General features: G+C 43.9%; 1 protein-coding gene across 11 annotated transcripts in view; it reads right to left on the bottom strand.

The window, feature by feature from the left end:
* mark2b (MAP/microtubule affinity-regulating kinase 2b) overlaps positions 1–14,575 on the bottom strand; it is a 103,993-nt gene extending 89,418 nt beyond the window's left edge. For all 11 annotated transcript variants that reach the window (XM_080741216.1, XM_080741221.1, XM_080741217.1 and 8 more), the window contains exon 1: positions 13,098–14,575. In XM_080741216.1, the coding sequence (XP_080597342.1) occupies positions 13,098–13,148 (51 nt within the window). In that variant the 5' untranslated portion in view covers positions 13,149–14,575. The remainder of the gene's footprint in view (positions 1–13,097) is intronic.
* Positions 14,576–16,292: the final 1,717 nt, after the last annotated feature.

Here is a 16,292-nt window from a genome sequence, read left to right as displayed (position 1 = left end):
TGGGTGCGGAGGCACACACACACACACACACACACACACACACACACACACACACACACACACACACACACACACACACACACACACACACACACACACACACACACACACACACACACACACACACACACACACACACACACACACACACACACACACACACACACACACACACACACACACACACACACACACACACACACCCCCCTCCTGTCTCCAGGTCGTGATGACTGTGTTGCCATGGTGATCTGTCGCTGGCTGTAGTGTATCCTGCTCTGCCCAGCATTTGTGCCTCTCCTCTCTTCCCAATCCATCTCTCCCTCATTCTCTCCCGTTCAAAAGATTATCCATCCATCCAGCCAACTCCCTGGGTGTCCTTTCTTTGCTCTGCTCTCGTTCTTCCACTCGTTTATCTCTCTCGCTCTGTTTTAGCGGGTAGGTGGTGGTGGGCCTTCAAGTATCGTTACCACAGATAGATCAGAGAAAGCTGTCTCCTTCTAACACGTGATTCACATACATAAATCACTAATCGGCCATGTAGACCATGCAAGACCAACGATTTAAACACTGAATTGGCACATAGCTACGTTCACAATGAAGAAGACGTGGCGCAGAAAGGAATACTGCAAATACCATGAGAACAGCAGCAATACATGCACAGCTTTTAAAAATGTACTGAAATTAAAAGGCCAGTTTAGAAAGTACAGGGGAAGCCATCTCTCTCTTTGAGAGCAGAAAATTGCAGTTTCTTTACCTGCACCTATCGATTCTTTTCTTAACAATTATTCTATCGATTACTTCTTCGATGAATGGAATAACTGAGAAGCCATTGTCTTGTTTATATTATATAAACTAAACACAAAGAAATTCGAATAGATTTTTCATAATCGATAAAATTGATAAAACAACTAAAGACCCATTTCATGCCATTTTATACACAAAAATAGGCGAGGTGTTGCATAGTGGCAGACTGTGAGCTTGTAGATCTGCCATTTGCTGTATTTAAAAATGAATACATTTTATTCGAATGGGTTTGTTATATTTGCTTAAATTGATTACCTTAGTTCGATTAAGTGTCGCACCATTACTTCTTTCACATGTAAAGGTACACAAGTCATTTTTATATTATCCTTATATTACAGAATACAAAAAGGTTTTTTTTTTGTTATCAATTATTTTTATTTTCCATAACATGAAATTAGAGACATACATATGAATAGAACAAGAAAAAGTAAAACATTAATCAAAAGAAAAATGCAATTAACAGACAAACACAAACAATAGCAAAACAAGAAAAGGAAAAGAAAACCCACCCACCCCCTTTCCCCGGACCAACACGGAATGTACAATAGTGCATGCCTGTGCTAGGCTGTTACCACTATATAGTGATTTCTTGAATCATAGCCTTAAGCTTATCTGCAATGTCCGACCACATATTAATGTTTTCTTCTTTTGCTCCGTGTAACCTTGCTATCGACTGCTCTAAATATACTATATCTAGAAAGGTTAAGGCCCACTGGCGAAACGTTAACGTATGAGGAGGTTTCCACCGCGTAGCTACCATCTTCTTCGCCGCCGTTAATCCAGCAAAGAAGATGCGCTTGCGTATATTGTTTAGTTGCAACTGTGAGACGTCATTTAATAAAAATAAAGAAGGAGAAGATATGATATTAATACTAAAAATAGTTGAAAGTTTTGAGGCAACCATAGAATACAAAAAGGTTATACATAGTTTATAATACTAGTAAGACGCCTCTACAGGGCGAGGTCGCGCCATGTCTTGGCCATCTATATGGAGATCCATGGAGAGAGACAGTATATGGGCATAAAATGGACACAGGCAGACAGATACAGATATCTCCATATATGGGCATAAATGGACACAGGCAATGGACACAGGAATTTTCTTTCAGCCATTGCAGCTAATTTACACCATTCTGATGAGTCTGACTGAGTCACAGTGATGTGGCACAGTGTCACAGTGATGTGGACATCAGGGATCTCCATATATGGGCATAAAAGGTCGGTCGCAATAACACAGACTTGAAGTAGTTGGCATACAGGAAAACCTCCTGAGTGAACATTGAATGAATGAATCTGCCACAATCATGACATAAGATAACCAACCATGTGATTTGGACAAATTGCTCAAAGACATCAGATGTCAGAAAGACAAAGGAGGTTCTGACAACGTTCTAACCAACGGCCGGCGCACAGTACACCAGAGGAAGACACACAGTACACCAGAGGAAGACACACAGTACACCAGAGGAAGACACACAGTACACCAGAGGAAGACACACAGTACACCAGAGGAAGACACACAGTACACCAGAGGAAGACAGACAGCGGTCCAAGTTTTTTCGCACTGATTTTTGACTTTGCACTATTAGGTTGTGTTGGTAGTTTATGAGTATTCTGCTTTGTTTAACAATGTCAGCAAGATACTTGTTGCACTAACTAGCATTGACTGTTACGGTCTCTTTTTGTAAGTCACTTTATGTATATATACTTATATATTATTCGCCCCCTCTATTGATGCACCTTCTCTTTATTGGTACTGTACTGCTCTTTTTTTCTTTTACGCTTATCTATCTTTTTGAGCGGTGGTTACACCGTCTCCTATACGTGGCCGCGTGTGTATGCGTCCGTGTGTGTGTGCGCGCGTGTCTGTATGTAACCTACAGTACCTTTTGTGACCACACATGTTAAGGGAGGGGCGCTGTTGTTCAGGCCAGGCCCCCCACACACACACACACACACACACACACACACACACACACACACACACACACACACACACACACACACACACACACACACACACACACACACACACACACACACACACACACACACACACACACACACACACACACACACACACACACAGGTGTGATTCTTTTCTTACTTCTCTGTAACTTTGTAAATACTGTATACTGCTATGCTACAACTGAATTTCCCCCTTGGGATAATAAAGGTATCTATCTATCTATCTATCTATCCTATTTACTGAATACACTACTACAGCCGTTAAACATTTAAACCCTATATCCTTTGTTGACCTAGGTCCCCAGGGGTCTGTAAATGGCCACCTCCCATTGTTCCTCTTCACCAAAAGTAGCTGATCTACAAGCTCGAAGGGGATCGTGTTGCAACGTGTTGTGAGCTTGTAGATCTGCTATCTGCCGAATGTTTTTTTACCTATTACCACGGAATGGTGGCCTATTATGACATGTCCAGAAAGGGGATGCTAGGGTTGACGACTTTAACTGTCTAGTAGTAGTTAGACAACCTTTAAGGCAGAAAGAGCAGCAAGAACAACCTAATCCTTCAGTTTGACATGCTCTCCGACTAAAATACATGTCGAGTTGTACTACTAGGCATAGTAGCAACAGTAATTATAGCTTTTAAGTATTGGGGAGATTTTGATTTCTCAACATTCTGATGGTAAGACCGCTACATACGTATATAAATGCCTAAGATGTATTGTACAAATGAAGCCATCTCCTCTTTAAAACAATTATTCTCCAGTCACACAGACTCGATCACCGACACATTCCCTCACTTATATATACATACACACGAGAGCTAAGCAAACCTGTGAGAGGCCCCTTGCTTTAGCAAGGTGGTGTCACACTGGGTCTCAGTTTGCTGTGAATGCAGTGTCGTGTATATGTATGAATGTGTGTTCTTGCACTGGATTACCCTAACTCCCTTGGGTATGTATGTGTGTGTGTGCGCGTGTGTGCGTGCCGTGCGCTCACGCACACATGCGTCATGTTTGTATGTGCATATGTCAAACCAAATCCAAGCTTTGTTTGCTCTGTTGCCGCCACAGTGGGGATCTACAGTGAAGCAGTTGGTTAGCTGTGTGCCCTCATTTTGCTGCTACGCAACTCAGTCTCTCTGTGTGTGTGTGTGTGTGTGTGTGTGTGTGTGTGTGTGTGTGTGTGTGTGTGTGTGTGTGCACGTGGCTGAGACATAGCCACTAACATTGCGTGCATCTGTATTTGAAGTCCGGCTGAATAAATGTATAAGAAAATCAACTAGTCAATTAAACGGTGATGCCTCCACTAATCGTTTATTAAATTCTAATAATTTATTATCATAATATTGCAAATGTGCTTTTATTCCACAAAAATATATTGTTTTGATCCGCAGCTCTCCTTCAACTTCCTGAGGTGATCATGGTGTCTTATTTCCCCTCGGTTACTTTAGCCAGAACTGCGGTTTCCCTTTTCAGCATAATCCAGTGGCTGCCTTGTGGGTAAATATATGGTAAAAACAAAAAACAAACATTTGGCAAAAACAGGCGATTTACAGTCACAACGCGTTGCAACATGTTGTTAGCTTGTAGATTGGCTATTGTGATGTAGATATGGCATAGAGCGGAAAAAGGATGGGGCCTAGTATTAGGAATGCAATATATTGTTCATCATATTGGTATCGTCAATATTTACAAAAAGGAAATGCAATATTGGTATCGAAGTAATATTTATTTTTTAAATGTGAAGCTGAAAAGGCTGTTTGTAATGATTGAAGCCAGCACATTCTATCAGTGTTTTCTGGGGAAGCTTTCAAGAGGGTCTACCTGTAGGACAAATACAATTAAAGACATCTGAAAAATGTTAAGTAAAAATAAATGTTCAATCTTTTCTTTTAAAGTTGTTTGAACTGAAGTGCGCTCATCCCCTTCAGTAGTGTAGATCAGTAGGCCTAATTAATTAGATAATAAGAATGCACTGGTTTTGTAGAAGTCATTCAGGGTTCCCACACATTTTTACCAATTAATTTCCAAAACTTGTCCAAAACTTTTCCAGAATATTTAACCCAATTTCCAGGACTATATAACAATAATTCAGCTCAATAACAAGTCGCTTGACAGGTAGTGTATGCCAGTGGTTCTCAACCTTTTCAGGCTGTGACCCCTGAAATAATCATATTTTAACTGGGGACCCGGCACCCTGACTGACTAGCACTAAGAGTTGAGGAATTTTGTCTAACACGTTTCTATTGTGAAAATAGCAGATCTACATGCTCACAACGCCTCGCGTTACGAGGCGTTGTGAGCATGTAGATCGGCTATTTTTACAATTTCTGCCTCTAATATTTGACAATTTGGCCAATGTTATTGGTGCTATTTTTTCCAGGACCTTCCAGGACCCTTAATCAATTCCAAAACTTTTCCAGTACTGGAAAAATATTTTTCTAATTTCAAAATATTTCCAGGAATTTCATGACCGTGGGAACCCTGGTCATATAGCCGGTGTAAGGTAATCCCTTCTGGAATCTAATCGATTTGACCATGCAATTAATTGGTTATTGGCCAAAATGTCCATATTGGGCATCCCTATCTAGACTCCTGGGGGAATGCGGTCGATTAAGTATTTCATTAAATGAGAATGAATAGTTTTCTTGTTATTGTCTCCACCAGCCGAAGGCTGAGGGAGAGTATGTTTTCCCCTCCGTCCGTGTGTCCGTGCGTCCGTCCGTCCGTCCGTGCGTCCGTCCGTGCGTCCTCGCAGTTTGTGAGCGCCAAATCTCAGTCGCCGTTGGCCCGGTCGCTGCCAAAGTGAGCACACACATTCCCTGGATGCCAATCTAGAACCTCTGCCCTAAATTTTTCAAATGGGCCTTTTCTAGCGCCAACTAGTGGCCGATGTTTGCTAAACACATTTCTGTGCACTACTCTTACAGATTTTGTCCAAAAATCCTACAAATCGGTAGGCAATATCTCGACAGTCATGTGATCAACACGGATCTGTCCGATTTTGCATATTCCATCCTGATTGGCTAAGATTGGCTTCCAAAGTTTGTGGGATTGAGCCGTTTTGAACAAAATGCCTCAAATCACAAACGCAAAGTGCAATTATCATGAAATCGCGCATACACGTTCCAACTAGGCCGAGGAGGAAATGCCACTTAATTTTTTTTAATCAGCCTCATGGTGGCGCTATAACAGCCCGATTTGTGGTTTTACCTATGACTCCACCGATCAGTTTCAAACTTTGTAAGCACACTCCCTAGAGGCTAAGGATAAACCTTTGCCCTGCATTTTTCACATCAGCCTTTTATAGCGCCACCTTTGGGCCGACTTATGTAAAACACATTTTTGGATATTACTCCTTGAGATTTTATCCAAAAATCATGCAAATCGGTACACAGTATCTCTATAGTCATGTGATCAAGTCCGATCCGTCTGATATTTCACATTCCATCCTGATTGGCTAATATTAGCTTCCAAAGTTTGCAGGATTGCTCCATTTTTGAACAAAATGCCTCAAATCATCAACGCAGCTTGCGATTACCGTGACATTTGCCACACATATTCCCACTAGGTCAAGGAACAAATGCTACCTTTTTAACATTGTCCTGTTATAGCGCTACCAGCAGGTAGACTTTAGCAAAACACATTTTTGGAACACAATGCTTGAAATCATGCATGCAGCGTCCGATTGCCATGAAAGATCTAAGGTGAAGAACATATGCCACCCTTTTTACATTGGCCTATTATACAGTAGCACCACCAGGACGCACGGCCTGGTGGAGACCTGTGCTCGGAAGAGCACTGCTTCTAGTTTAGTCTCATTTCCACCGCTTATTTCCATTGCTTTAAAACCCACTTCTTCCATCTACTTCTCTGCTGTTAACACAGAGACGAGATAACAAGCATACATATCTCCCTGCTTACTTCTTTCTCCCCATTCTGCTTCACGCTTCCCTAGCGTTCGAAATCTCGTCCCGCGAGACCTCCGAATGCTATTGGATACAAGGAGATTCGGAAGTCACGCGAGACGAGCTTTAGAGCATGACTGAATCGTTATACAGCCAATTCATAACAATGATGTAAGCTTGGAGTACAATGTTATTGCTACAGCTCTAGTGTATGTATTAAGGGCCGATATGAGTCGAAAATGTGGATTTAAAGCTATGAAATTAAGCGGTTTTGCGTAATGCCGACTGCTGCCGTTGTGGGCTGTATAAGGTCGTCGCAACCTGACCGAAATGGACAATAATGCTTTTTTGGATTAAAAAAAATAAGGAAAAAAATGACTAAATAACAAGAAAACAAGGTAAAAAAGCGATTTAGTTCACAGCAGTTCAAAGCTTCTTGCAGTTCACAAATGTCACTGTTCACAGCTGTGATGGGAACATATTCTCTTTTTGTGTTGCCAAGTTAGGTGTGTCACTCGTGTCATTTTCTGTAGAGCTCTGTCCTTTTTCTCGCCACTTCCGTAAAAGCTGGAACACATGTATGAGAAGTGGTATTGATAAGTGAGATAATCATCTTACTGCCATTTGTTGACTCTGTCATTAAGCACGGAGAGTACACACTAGGTCCACTGGCCTCACAATACTGTGTAGACTTCCAACTTCCTTCTCAAAGGTAATTTTATCACTTAGTTCCTTAGGGGAAAGAAAGAGGGTTTAAATGCCATAAACCAGATGAAAGAGTATAGTAGATGTTAAACCTGTCCTAAACACACACACACACACACACACAAAAAGAAAACACTGATAAGATGAGAAAGACATTATTTGGAAAGTTCTCGCTCATAAACACAAACACTCTCATACACCTGAATGACGTCTTAGCCCTACGACAAGCAGGTCTGCAGTTAGGGAGCACACCCATCGCCTGGCCGGACTGGAAAGGCCTGTTCTCTCCCCCGCTCCCTAAAACAATCCAACGCACTCACACACAAACCCAGCATCAAGACACACTGAACTTCACATCATTGTTGGCAAAACAAGCACTGTAAGTGGCAATACAGTCCGTTTTTTTAACCAAAGTCATGATGATGACACACACATACACACACAGAGACATTTGATTTCTCTGGCGGAGGGACTTCAGCAGCACTTTTATTCCACTTTGTAATGTGTGGCTTGATGTAACTCAAAGAACCCAATAAATTAACACAGAACAGTTTTTCATCAATTCAGATTTGTTTGAGGTGAGTATGAGCGAGTGTGTGTGTGTGTGTGTGTGTGTGTGTGTGTGTGTGTGTGTGTGTGTGTGTGTGTGTGTGTGTGTGTGTGTGTGTGTCATCATGTTCTGTTGCTAAGGCCCTGGCTAGGTTTGTCTTTCAGTTCATCTGCCTAGTGACTGATCCGGTATGGAGAGAGCCATAATTTATGGTTTCCTGGGTGGAACGGTAGAGTGCATGTGTGCGTGCGTGCATGCGTGTGTGTGTGTGTGTGTGTGTTTAAGCATGCATATCATGTATGTATGTGTGTTATAGATTGCTGGTGGTGAGTGGTGACTCATCCACAAGTAGCATGGACGCAGAATGTCAAATAGGTACTACTGTTTGCACACAACCATTCACAACTACTCTATCAAATAAATTCATGCTAATTCACGCTAATAATATGCGGTGTCTGGTGAAATACATAAATGTATATTAAGCTGCAGGCTGTTTCTCCAGTATTTCCTCAGTCACACTTGAACGGACCCATTTCATTGCTATTTTCTTTGTTCTTGTGCAGGACAACTATGTCTACAAGTGTCCCAAACGGATACATTATTATTATAATCCTAAGTAAATGCTCCAAACACTCTCGGTTATTATTCGTTTAGATTAGAAATTCTCATTTTCTGTCCCGGGGTGAAGGTAATTTAATCTCTGGAATGGCCCACCGCCCCTGAATTAATACAGGAATTTGTTCCTTGGGATTGTACAAATGGATAAGTGAAATCGCATCGGTCATGTTTAGAAGTTTGCATCTACAATGAACGTAGGCTTAACCAATTAAACCCTATATCATCGCTGTGGGGCAGAGACCTTTCATGACCATATTTCAACGAATGTTTTTACAAACTCACAACGAATCGCAAGCTTGTAGATCTGCCCTTTTCGTCTAATGTATCCCCATGCCCAGGCCAGAACAGGGACAAAAGGGTTCATGTGGTCAAGTAGTGATTCGATAAGCACCACCAGACTCATATTTCTTCTCGGCCAATTGGTCCGTGTTTTGGAGCTTGTTGCTAAATGTATTATAGAAGGGAACCTTGTAATGCTGGATGTAATTCAGGCCAGCCCAAGTCAACCGTATCGCTCCAACATGACTCCATCTCTCCATCCATTTCCAGCCACCAACCCTAAACTAACAAAAGGCATTATGCAAACAACGGCAGTTGGTCCTCAATCTGCATTAGAAAATCAGCCTGAGAGTGTCCTATCAGCCATGTCGTATATCACAACTGCAACCCATGATAAAGAAATGGTCCCGGACACAACAGCCAGGTCAAAACAATGTAAAATCCATCCATACTATGTACATTATTAGGAGCAAAACTAGTTATTCTACAGTCAAGAAAGGGTGATTTAGAAGCCTAACAGTGCGTTGCGTGTTCAAGTCCTGATCCAGACAGCCTTTGATGTGTGTCACTCCCCGTTTCCTGTCTACCTCTACTGTACAATCAATAAAGGCATAAAAAGAAAGAAAAGGTGATTTTTCGACACAAAAGACCATGGATGGAGACAGACAAGAGTATGTTTACGTCATCCACTGCCACCGGTTAGCTGATCAATCGGAACGCCTCCACAGAGACACAGATTATACGTATATTCCAAAGTCTCCCTCGCTCTTGCTCTGTCACACACTACCAAGTGTCAACACTCATGTGGTGTTAATGTCCGGTGCCATCTTGTCCTGAATCTTGAGACCTGACACCATAGGCTTTCTTTACATGGCCTTTTAGACTCTACACACTGTGTGTGTGTGTGTGTGTGTGTGTGTGTGTGTGTGTGTGTGTGTGTGTGTGTGTGTGTGTGTGTGTGTGTGTGTGTGTGATCTTTCACCTACAGACCCAGCTGAGCGCTGGCCATTACACCCCCACCACCACCACCACCACCCACTCAGAACTCTCTCTTTCACCCCTTAAACAACCACACAGTGCGTATACTGTACGTACGAGGGGAATGAGCATGGAGTCGGCTGCGACAAAGACGCGACCTCGACTTACATGAGGCGGTGAAGGTTACAGGCCAGGCCACGCTGTGTGACTATGAGAGTATGGAAAAAGTTAAGTTGTGCGCGTGTCAGCATAGACAAACGCAACAGACCGTGGTGCTTTATGGCGTCTCTGGGGGAACGGGCAAAGCATGCACACATACAGGTGTGTGGCAGCTACAGTATAAGGCTTATATAATCGAGTGTTGTTATTGCTGAACTCTGTTCCAGGTAGGGCCTAGGGGGGGGGTGTATGTATTATTTGCTTACACCAACATGACTGGTGAATTCATGCAGACGCTTACCTTTTCCCATTCCCCGGTATAAAGTGTACACACACACACTCCTTATAAGGTCAACAGAGAGCCATTGTTTGCAACAGCCTGCCTGACACAGACACGCAGTGAGATCATAATATCAATATGCAGCTTCCGTCAGCGGTTCTCTCTCCACCGGGAGCAAATAGGAAGACAATTTGAACTGTCTGGGCTTTTGTGACTTGATCACATGCAAGTCGCCCATTGGCTGTTGAGAGCAGATACAGTCAACGGCTCCATGTCTGATTGGCTGCATTTCCACATGTGGGTAGGGCTTTTAGTCGTTTCAAGTACAACTATTTCCCCCTGGATAAAGACAGCACAGCAGTGTTGTCATTGTCATGTCCCCTTATTGTAAGCGACTTTGGGCTAAAGTAGCTTGGTAGTTGCGTTTTTTTGGTCTCGTTTCTAAAGTGTATTATGTGTAGTTCTGTGTAATCTTGTTTAAACCGGAGGTTCTCAAACATTTTCATGGACCCCCAAATGAATATGTAATTGTCTGTGCACCCCCCATCTGAAAATAATTTATGCCAGGGAATGTTTCAATAATATTCCACATTTTCTTCAAGATTTATTTTGAAAATGGCAGATCGACAAGCTCACAATGCATCGCATCACAGTGTGTCATATTGTGACAGCAGTGCAAGGGGCATGTTGATAAAACATTTGTAGTTTCATGAAAGACTCCGGAACAATTAATAGCCTCAATCTCCCCTGAAAGACACCCATGGATACTTAACATTTTGAGTTATATCTTCTGGCGACATTGTTCAAGATAAGTTACTACAGTTTTCCTGGGAGACAGAGAAGCTACTTATATCCAACAATATAAATGGAGGAAAGCAAACATGCCATTTTTCTGTGAATGACATGGCAAATGCACATACCACATTTATTCCCTGTGCATGAACAAGAAGTGCAAACAAAACTGGTCCTTAAACTACAGTTCGTATAGAAAATAAGCTGTAGCTGAAAGTATTAAGTACATCATTGACAGAAGCAGGCATTAGGCAACAGAAAGGAAATCAGGTGTCTTATGTGAGATTGTATGCATCTCCTCTATTTATGGCACCGCAATTATCAAAGCCACTGGCACTGTGTGATTGCACAAACAAAACGTCACTCCACTAAAACATAGTCACAAATACCTGCAACTGCCCAACCAACACAAAACATCCACTCTCCCATAGACACACGCACGGTGGCTCCTATTATAAACATGATCAATCCTGCAGATATACGGACGGTTATGTATGCAGTCTATCAAGACTTGGAGGCTTTGCTCCAGTCCTCCAATAATCATTTACAAAGCCGGGCCAGGGTTGCCCTGCCTATTAAAACTCTTTGCGACCAAACAAGTGTTTCTCCCAGATACAAACGTCAAATGTGCGGTCAGAGTTTTCAAAGGAAAGAATACTTTTTGGGTACATTTCTTTCATCTAAGTTTCCTTGGTTACGGCTTCAGAATGGACACCAATCAACAGACACAGCCTTATGTTTGTTCTAAACGTTGCTGTGAGCTCTAAGTATCTCAACAACCCCCACATCCCGGGACAAAACTCACTCTGCTGGTGACGTTGCCAGCTAAGCTTCTCAAAATGCCAGCAGAAATCCTGAGAGAACTCATAGGAACAATTGCCTCCTCGACAATGACAGTGCTAGCAGCCTACCACTGATCGACTGGTTCTGACCTAGTGATCATGGTTGTGTGGTGTATTCAGCTACAAAACCCTGCCTCAATTCTGCCTTTACTGTGAATACGAAAATCGACAGCAAACAAAGACTCTTAACACTTTCTTTATACCGTCGTTTGAGGAGCATATAGTAGTCACACTTTACTCATCTGAGTTAATGCAATTTTGGCCATGTCCAGCAGGCTTGCTATGTGTCTGTGTGCTGCCCCCCCACCCCACCCCCTTGTGTGATCACACAGGGCTTTGTGTGCCACTTTCAGGCCATCAATGACTTGATGTGCCCTGGAATTTTGTTGTTAAGCCTGAGTGTGCCTCGGCACCAAAAAACCTTTTGAAAGCCATTGTTCGATTTTGATATATGAGCCCTGACGGCATCTGCTTCCAAACCAGCAGCAAGTAGTTTTGTTAAATTATGACATATATTCAAGTATCCTGACCTGCACAAACTTTTCATCAAGCTGTTGAGAACACTACTGTTTACTAGCTGCTACACAATGCTGTTGAAGTGTTGATAGAAGCTGCTTTATTAGTGAAAAACAATTTATTCATGGTATAATAATATTTAAATTGGAAAGGCTAACAGACCCCCATAAACAATAACTTGGTTGTCATGAGGTCATAAAGAAAGGTTCTACAGTGCCATGTACATATTTGACATGTGCTGCCAAATCAACCACCAATGAGTTGACAGTGTGACAAAAAATAGGCATTGATCAGTCCTAATCGAGATGGTTGACTGTATTACACAAAGCTACGTCTAACAAATGTGGTGGTACTGGTGAAGGACATGCCCTGGCTCACAGTCTAAACAGAAACCTAAAAGTGTGTCTCTTCCTCTCTCTGTCCGACTGTAGGAGTGGGAAACCCAATGAGATTGCGTAGGCAAGCTGGTGAATCACTGCTGGGGTGGCAAAGAAAACATTGCAAGAGAAGGAGCTGGAGAGACACAGAGACAGAATGCCAGCACAAGCAGGCTCTCTGTAGAAGACCAAATAGAGACTGGCATTGTTTGTCCCTGCAAAGCACCAGTGACAATCCTTAAGATTGCAGGCAACGCTCTCGCCAAGCCTATGTCATCAGGACTAGAACACAGCAATTTGACAAGTTAGTTGTAAAATCTTACCTGTCCAGCCGAATTCTCAATGACCTGCACCAGTGGGGGTCTTGTTGACATGGTGGTTCCCCCCTCAAGGACTCAGAATTGCACAGAAAAAACGGGGGAGAGGGGTTGAGGAATAGTGAGACAGGGGAGTCTTCTTTTTTTAGTGTGTGTTGACCATTTAAAGGTTGTGACAATAGAGGTGATGGTGGGGCTGAGGTCCAGTCAGTCAGTCTAGTGCTAGCCAGCTAGCAGCTCAAGTCAATCAACAAGTTGAATTCCTCATCAGCGGCTAGCCACGTTAGCCCAGACGGCTACTAACTAGCTTACCGCGACCACACGTCCCATGCTTATCAACAAGGCGACAGCGACAAAAAGTCTGCTCTTTAAAAAACAAAAACAGTCTCACTCCTCGGTGTGAACGTTCAGGGCGACGTGGAAAAAAGGGTGTCCCAGTCCAGCAGAGAGAGAGAGCTAGCAGGCTAACTGTGACGTTAGCTCCAGGTGCTAAGCTGTAGAGCTGCTATGGGAGAGATTCAACATGTTCCTCCTGTCAAACCACGTCTGTCTCGCCCCAATGTTCACTGATCAATGTTTGTAATAAAGTGACAAAGTGTTGGCTGTTGTGTTGTTGGTGTTTTCACTGGTCGTTTCCTTCTGAGGTTTTTTCAAATCAAGTCCCGAGGACTATGAAAACTTTCAGGCCAAAAAAAAAAACTTGTTTCTTCTTCTTCTTCTTCTTCCCCCCGGTGAGGTGGAGACCTTCCTGCTTCGATGCCCGTCCCGGTGATAAATCCACAAAGAATATAAGAATTATAATAATATAAAACAATAATAATTAAAAAATAAAAGCGAGGCCGTGTGAAAACGACGTCACATGGCAAACCGAAAGAATATCGAATTAACTCGATTAGTAGCTGGCTAAGTGGCTAGCCCGGGTTAGCAGCAGCCCCATGTATGTATAGCTGCCCGTTAGCCCTGGTGGTGTCGTTGAGTGTGTGTGTGAGTGTGTGTGTGTGTATGTGGAAGCGGGGCTAGTTGTTAGCCGCTTAGCTTCCCCTCCACTCCAGCCAGCGGCGGAACAGCACAGCAGATCGACCCCACCGCCACCAACAGGGACTCACAACACAATCCACCAGCTCCGACCACCAGCACCGCTGAGCTGCGTGATCTGAATAAACAGCTCGCTGGTTCAAACGCTGCACTGCGGTGCGTTGGATCGCGTCCTCCGCTCCCCGGCTCGGCTCAGTTCGGTACTATGGAGACCGAATTCAGGGTCTGATTTCCTTCCTTCCGCGACGGGGTTGTCTCTCTCTCTCTCTTTACCCTGGAGGAACGGATCATCAAGTTGTAAAATCCATGGTGTTCCTTGAGCCAACGCAACGGGGGGTGGTTTGGTCTGTCTTCTGTTCTGTTGCTGCGTGACTGTTGTTCAGTTCGTGTGGTGTGTGTGAACGGCTCTGACAGAGACGGAGCTGCGCCCCACACAACGCAGCCTGTGATCACTGTGATATCCACTGATACCGGAACAAGACACTCACCACGGCAACATGGCTGCTGTTGCTGCCTGCTCCGAGTAGTCTGCTCTCTGCTGCTGCTGCTGCGCTGCTTCAGCCTTGCACGGTTGTTGCACCACGACTCAACTGAACTGAACGGCGGAGACGGGGAGGGAGGGAGTCGGAAACGCTCGGAGACACTCGGCTCATTCCGGAAGGTTTACAGGTGTGTGTGTGTGTGTGTGTGTGTGTGTGTGTGTGTGTGTGTGTCTGACAAAGACACACACACACACACACACACACACGCACGCACGCACGCACGCACGCACGCACGCACACACACACACACACACACACACACACACACACACACACACACACACACACACACACACACACACACACACACACACACACTCTACAGTGTCACACACACACACACACACACACACACACAGTGTCACAGTCACAGACAACGCGCACAGGCACACTGCGCACGTACACACACACACACAATGTCAGTCACAGACAACACACACACACACACACACACACACACACACACACACACACACACACACACACAGTGTACTGTCCACAAAAGCAGCAGGTACAGAGGGCGTGACTGAGATATTGAATGAGCCTGCTCTGCTCTTTCAGTGTACTCACTGTACTGCAGAGAGGTTCCCCCAAGTAACCCCAAGGGGATCCCCGTCTGGTTTTCTGTTCTCTTCCAGATAGTTAATTAATAATTACACATCACACACATCACATTGGTTTCTGTCATTCTAGTTGTGCAAGACAGGGTACTGGGGCACTAGGTGAATGTAAAATAAAATAAAAAAAGCTGGTATTGAAACAGGTATTTAAACCAGCAATCGGCTTGGAGACGCTGGCACTGATGAGTGATGACATGAGGCGGAACTTGGGGTGGCAGAATTGAGGAAGGTTGCTATATGAGGAGTGACATAATCAGAAATTACATCAGAGGGGGCACGGTGGCGCAGTCGGTAGCACTGGGGGCGTGTTCTCTCCTCCATGTCATCAGCGGCCACACTGATGACATGAGTGCAGTGCCCAGGATTACAGCTTAGGCAATTAGCACTGGGTGAAAAATGGGTTACAAAAATGTTGGGATCAAAATCGTGGGGAAATCGTGGGGGAAAAAAAGAAAATTAGCCCATGGTTAGAAGGTTTGGGGATAAATCAAGATACTTTGGACATACAGTGCAGGTGGGGTTGACGAAAGGGCCTTTCTGTGTGGAGTTTGCATGTTCTCCCCATGTCCCCTAGGGTAGGTACCCTCCAGTAATCCTGGTCTCCATACCTCCCCCTGGCCAGCCTGATGGAGGGGAAAGGAACTGGTTGGAATAAAGTGTTCCGTTCCATGCGCTACGTCCAACCGGGGAAGCCAGGTGATAAGAAGCGGCATGCTCACTCCTCATGCACTGAAGGAAGCATGAGCTCAGTTCGGGGCTCTCAATTGGCAGAGGGAGTGCAGTGCCCAGGATTACAGCTTAGGCAATTGGCACTGGTTACAAAATGGGTTACAAAAATCGTGGGATAAAAATTTGGGGGGAAAAAAAGAAAAGAATCAGAGGATGAGCCCATGGTTAGAAGGTTTGGGGATAAAACAAGATAGGCAAGGTTGAGATGTTTTACTTTGGACATACAGTGCAGAGGGAGTCTCAGGAGGGAGAAGGATGCTGAAGATGGAGCTGCC

The sequence above is a fragment of the Nannobrachium achirus genome (genome assembly GCF_963921795.1).
Source record: "Nannobrachium achirus genome assembly, chromosome: 14".
NCBI classification, from domain to species: Eukaryota; Metazoa; Chordata; class Actinopteri; order Myctophiformes; family Myctophidae; genus Nannobrachium; species Nannobrachium achirus.
This window is presented reverse-complemented; position numbering and strand designations above follow the sequence as displayed.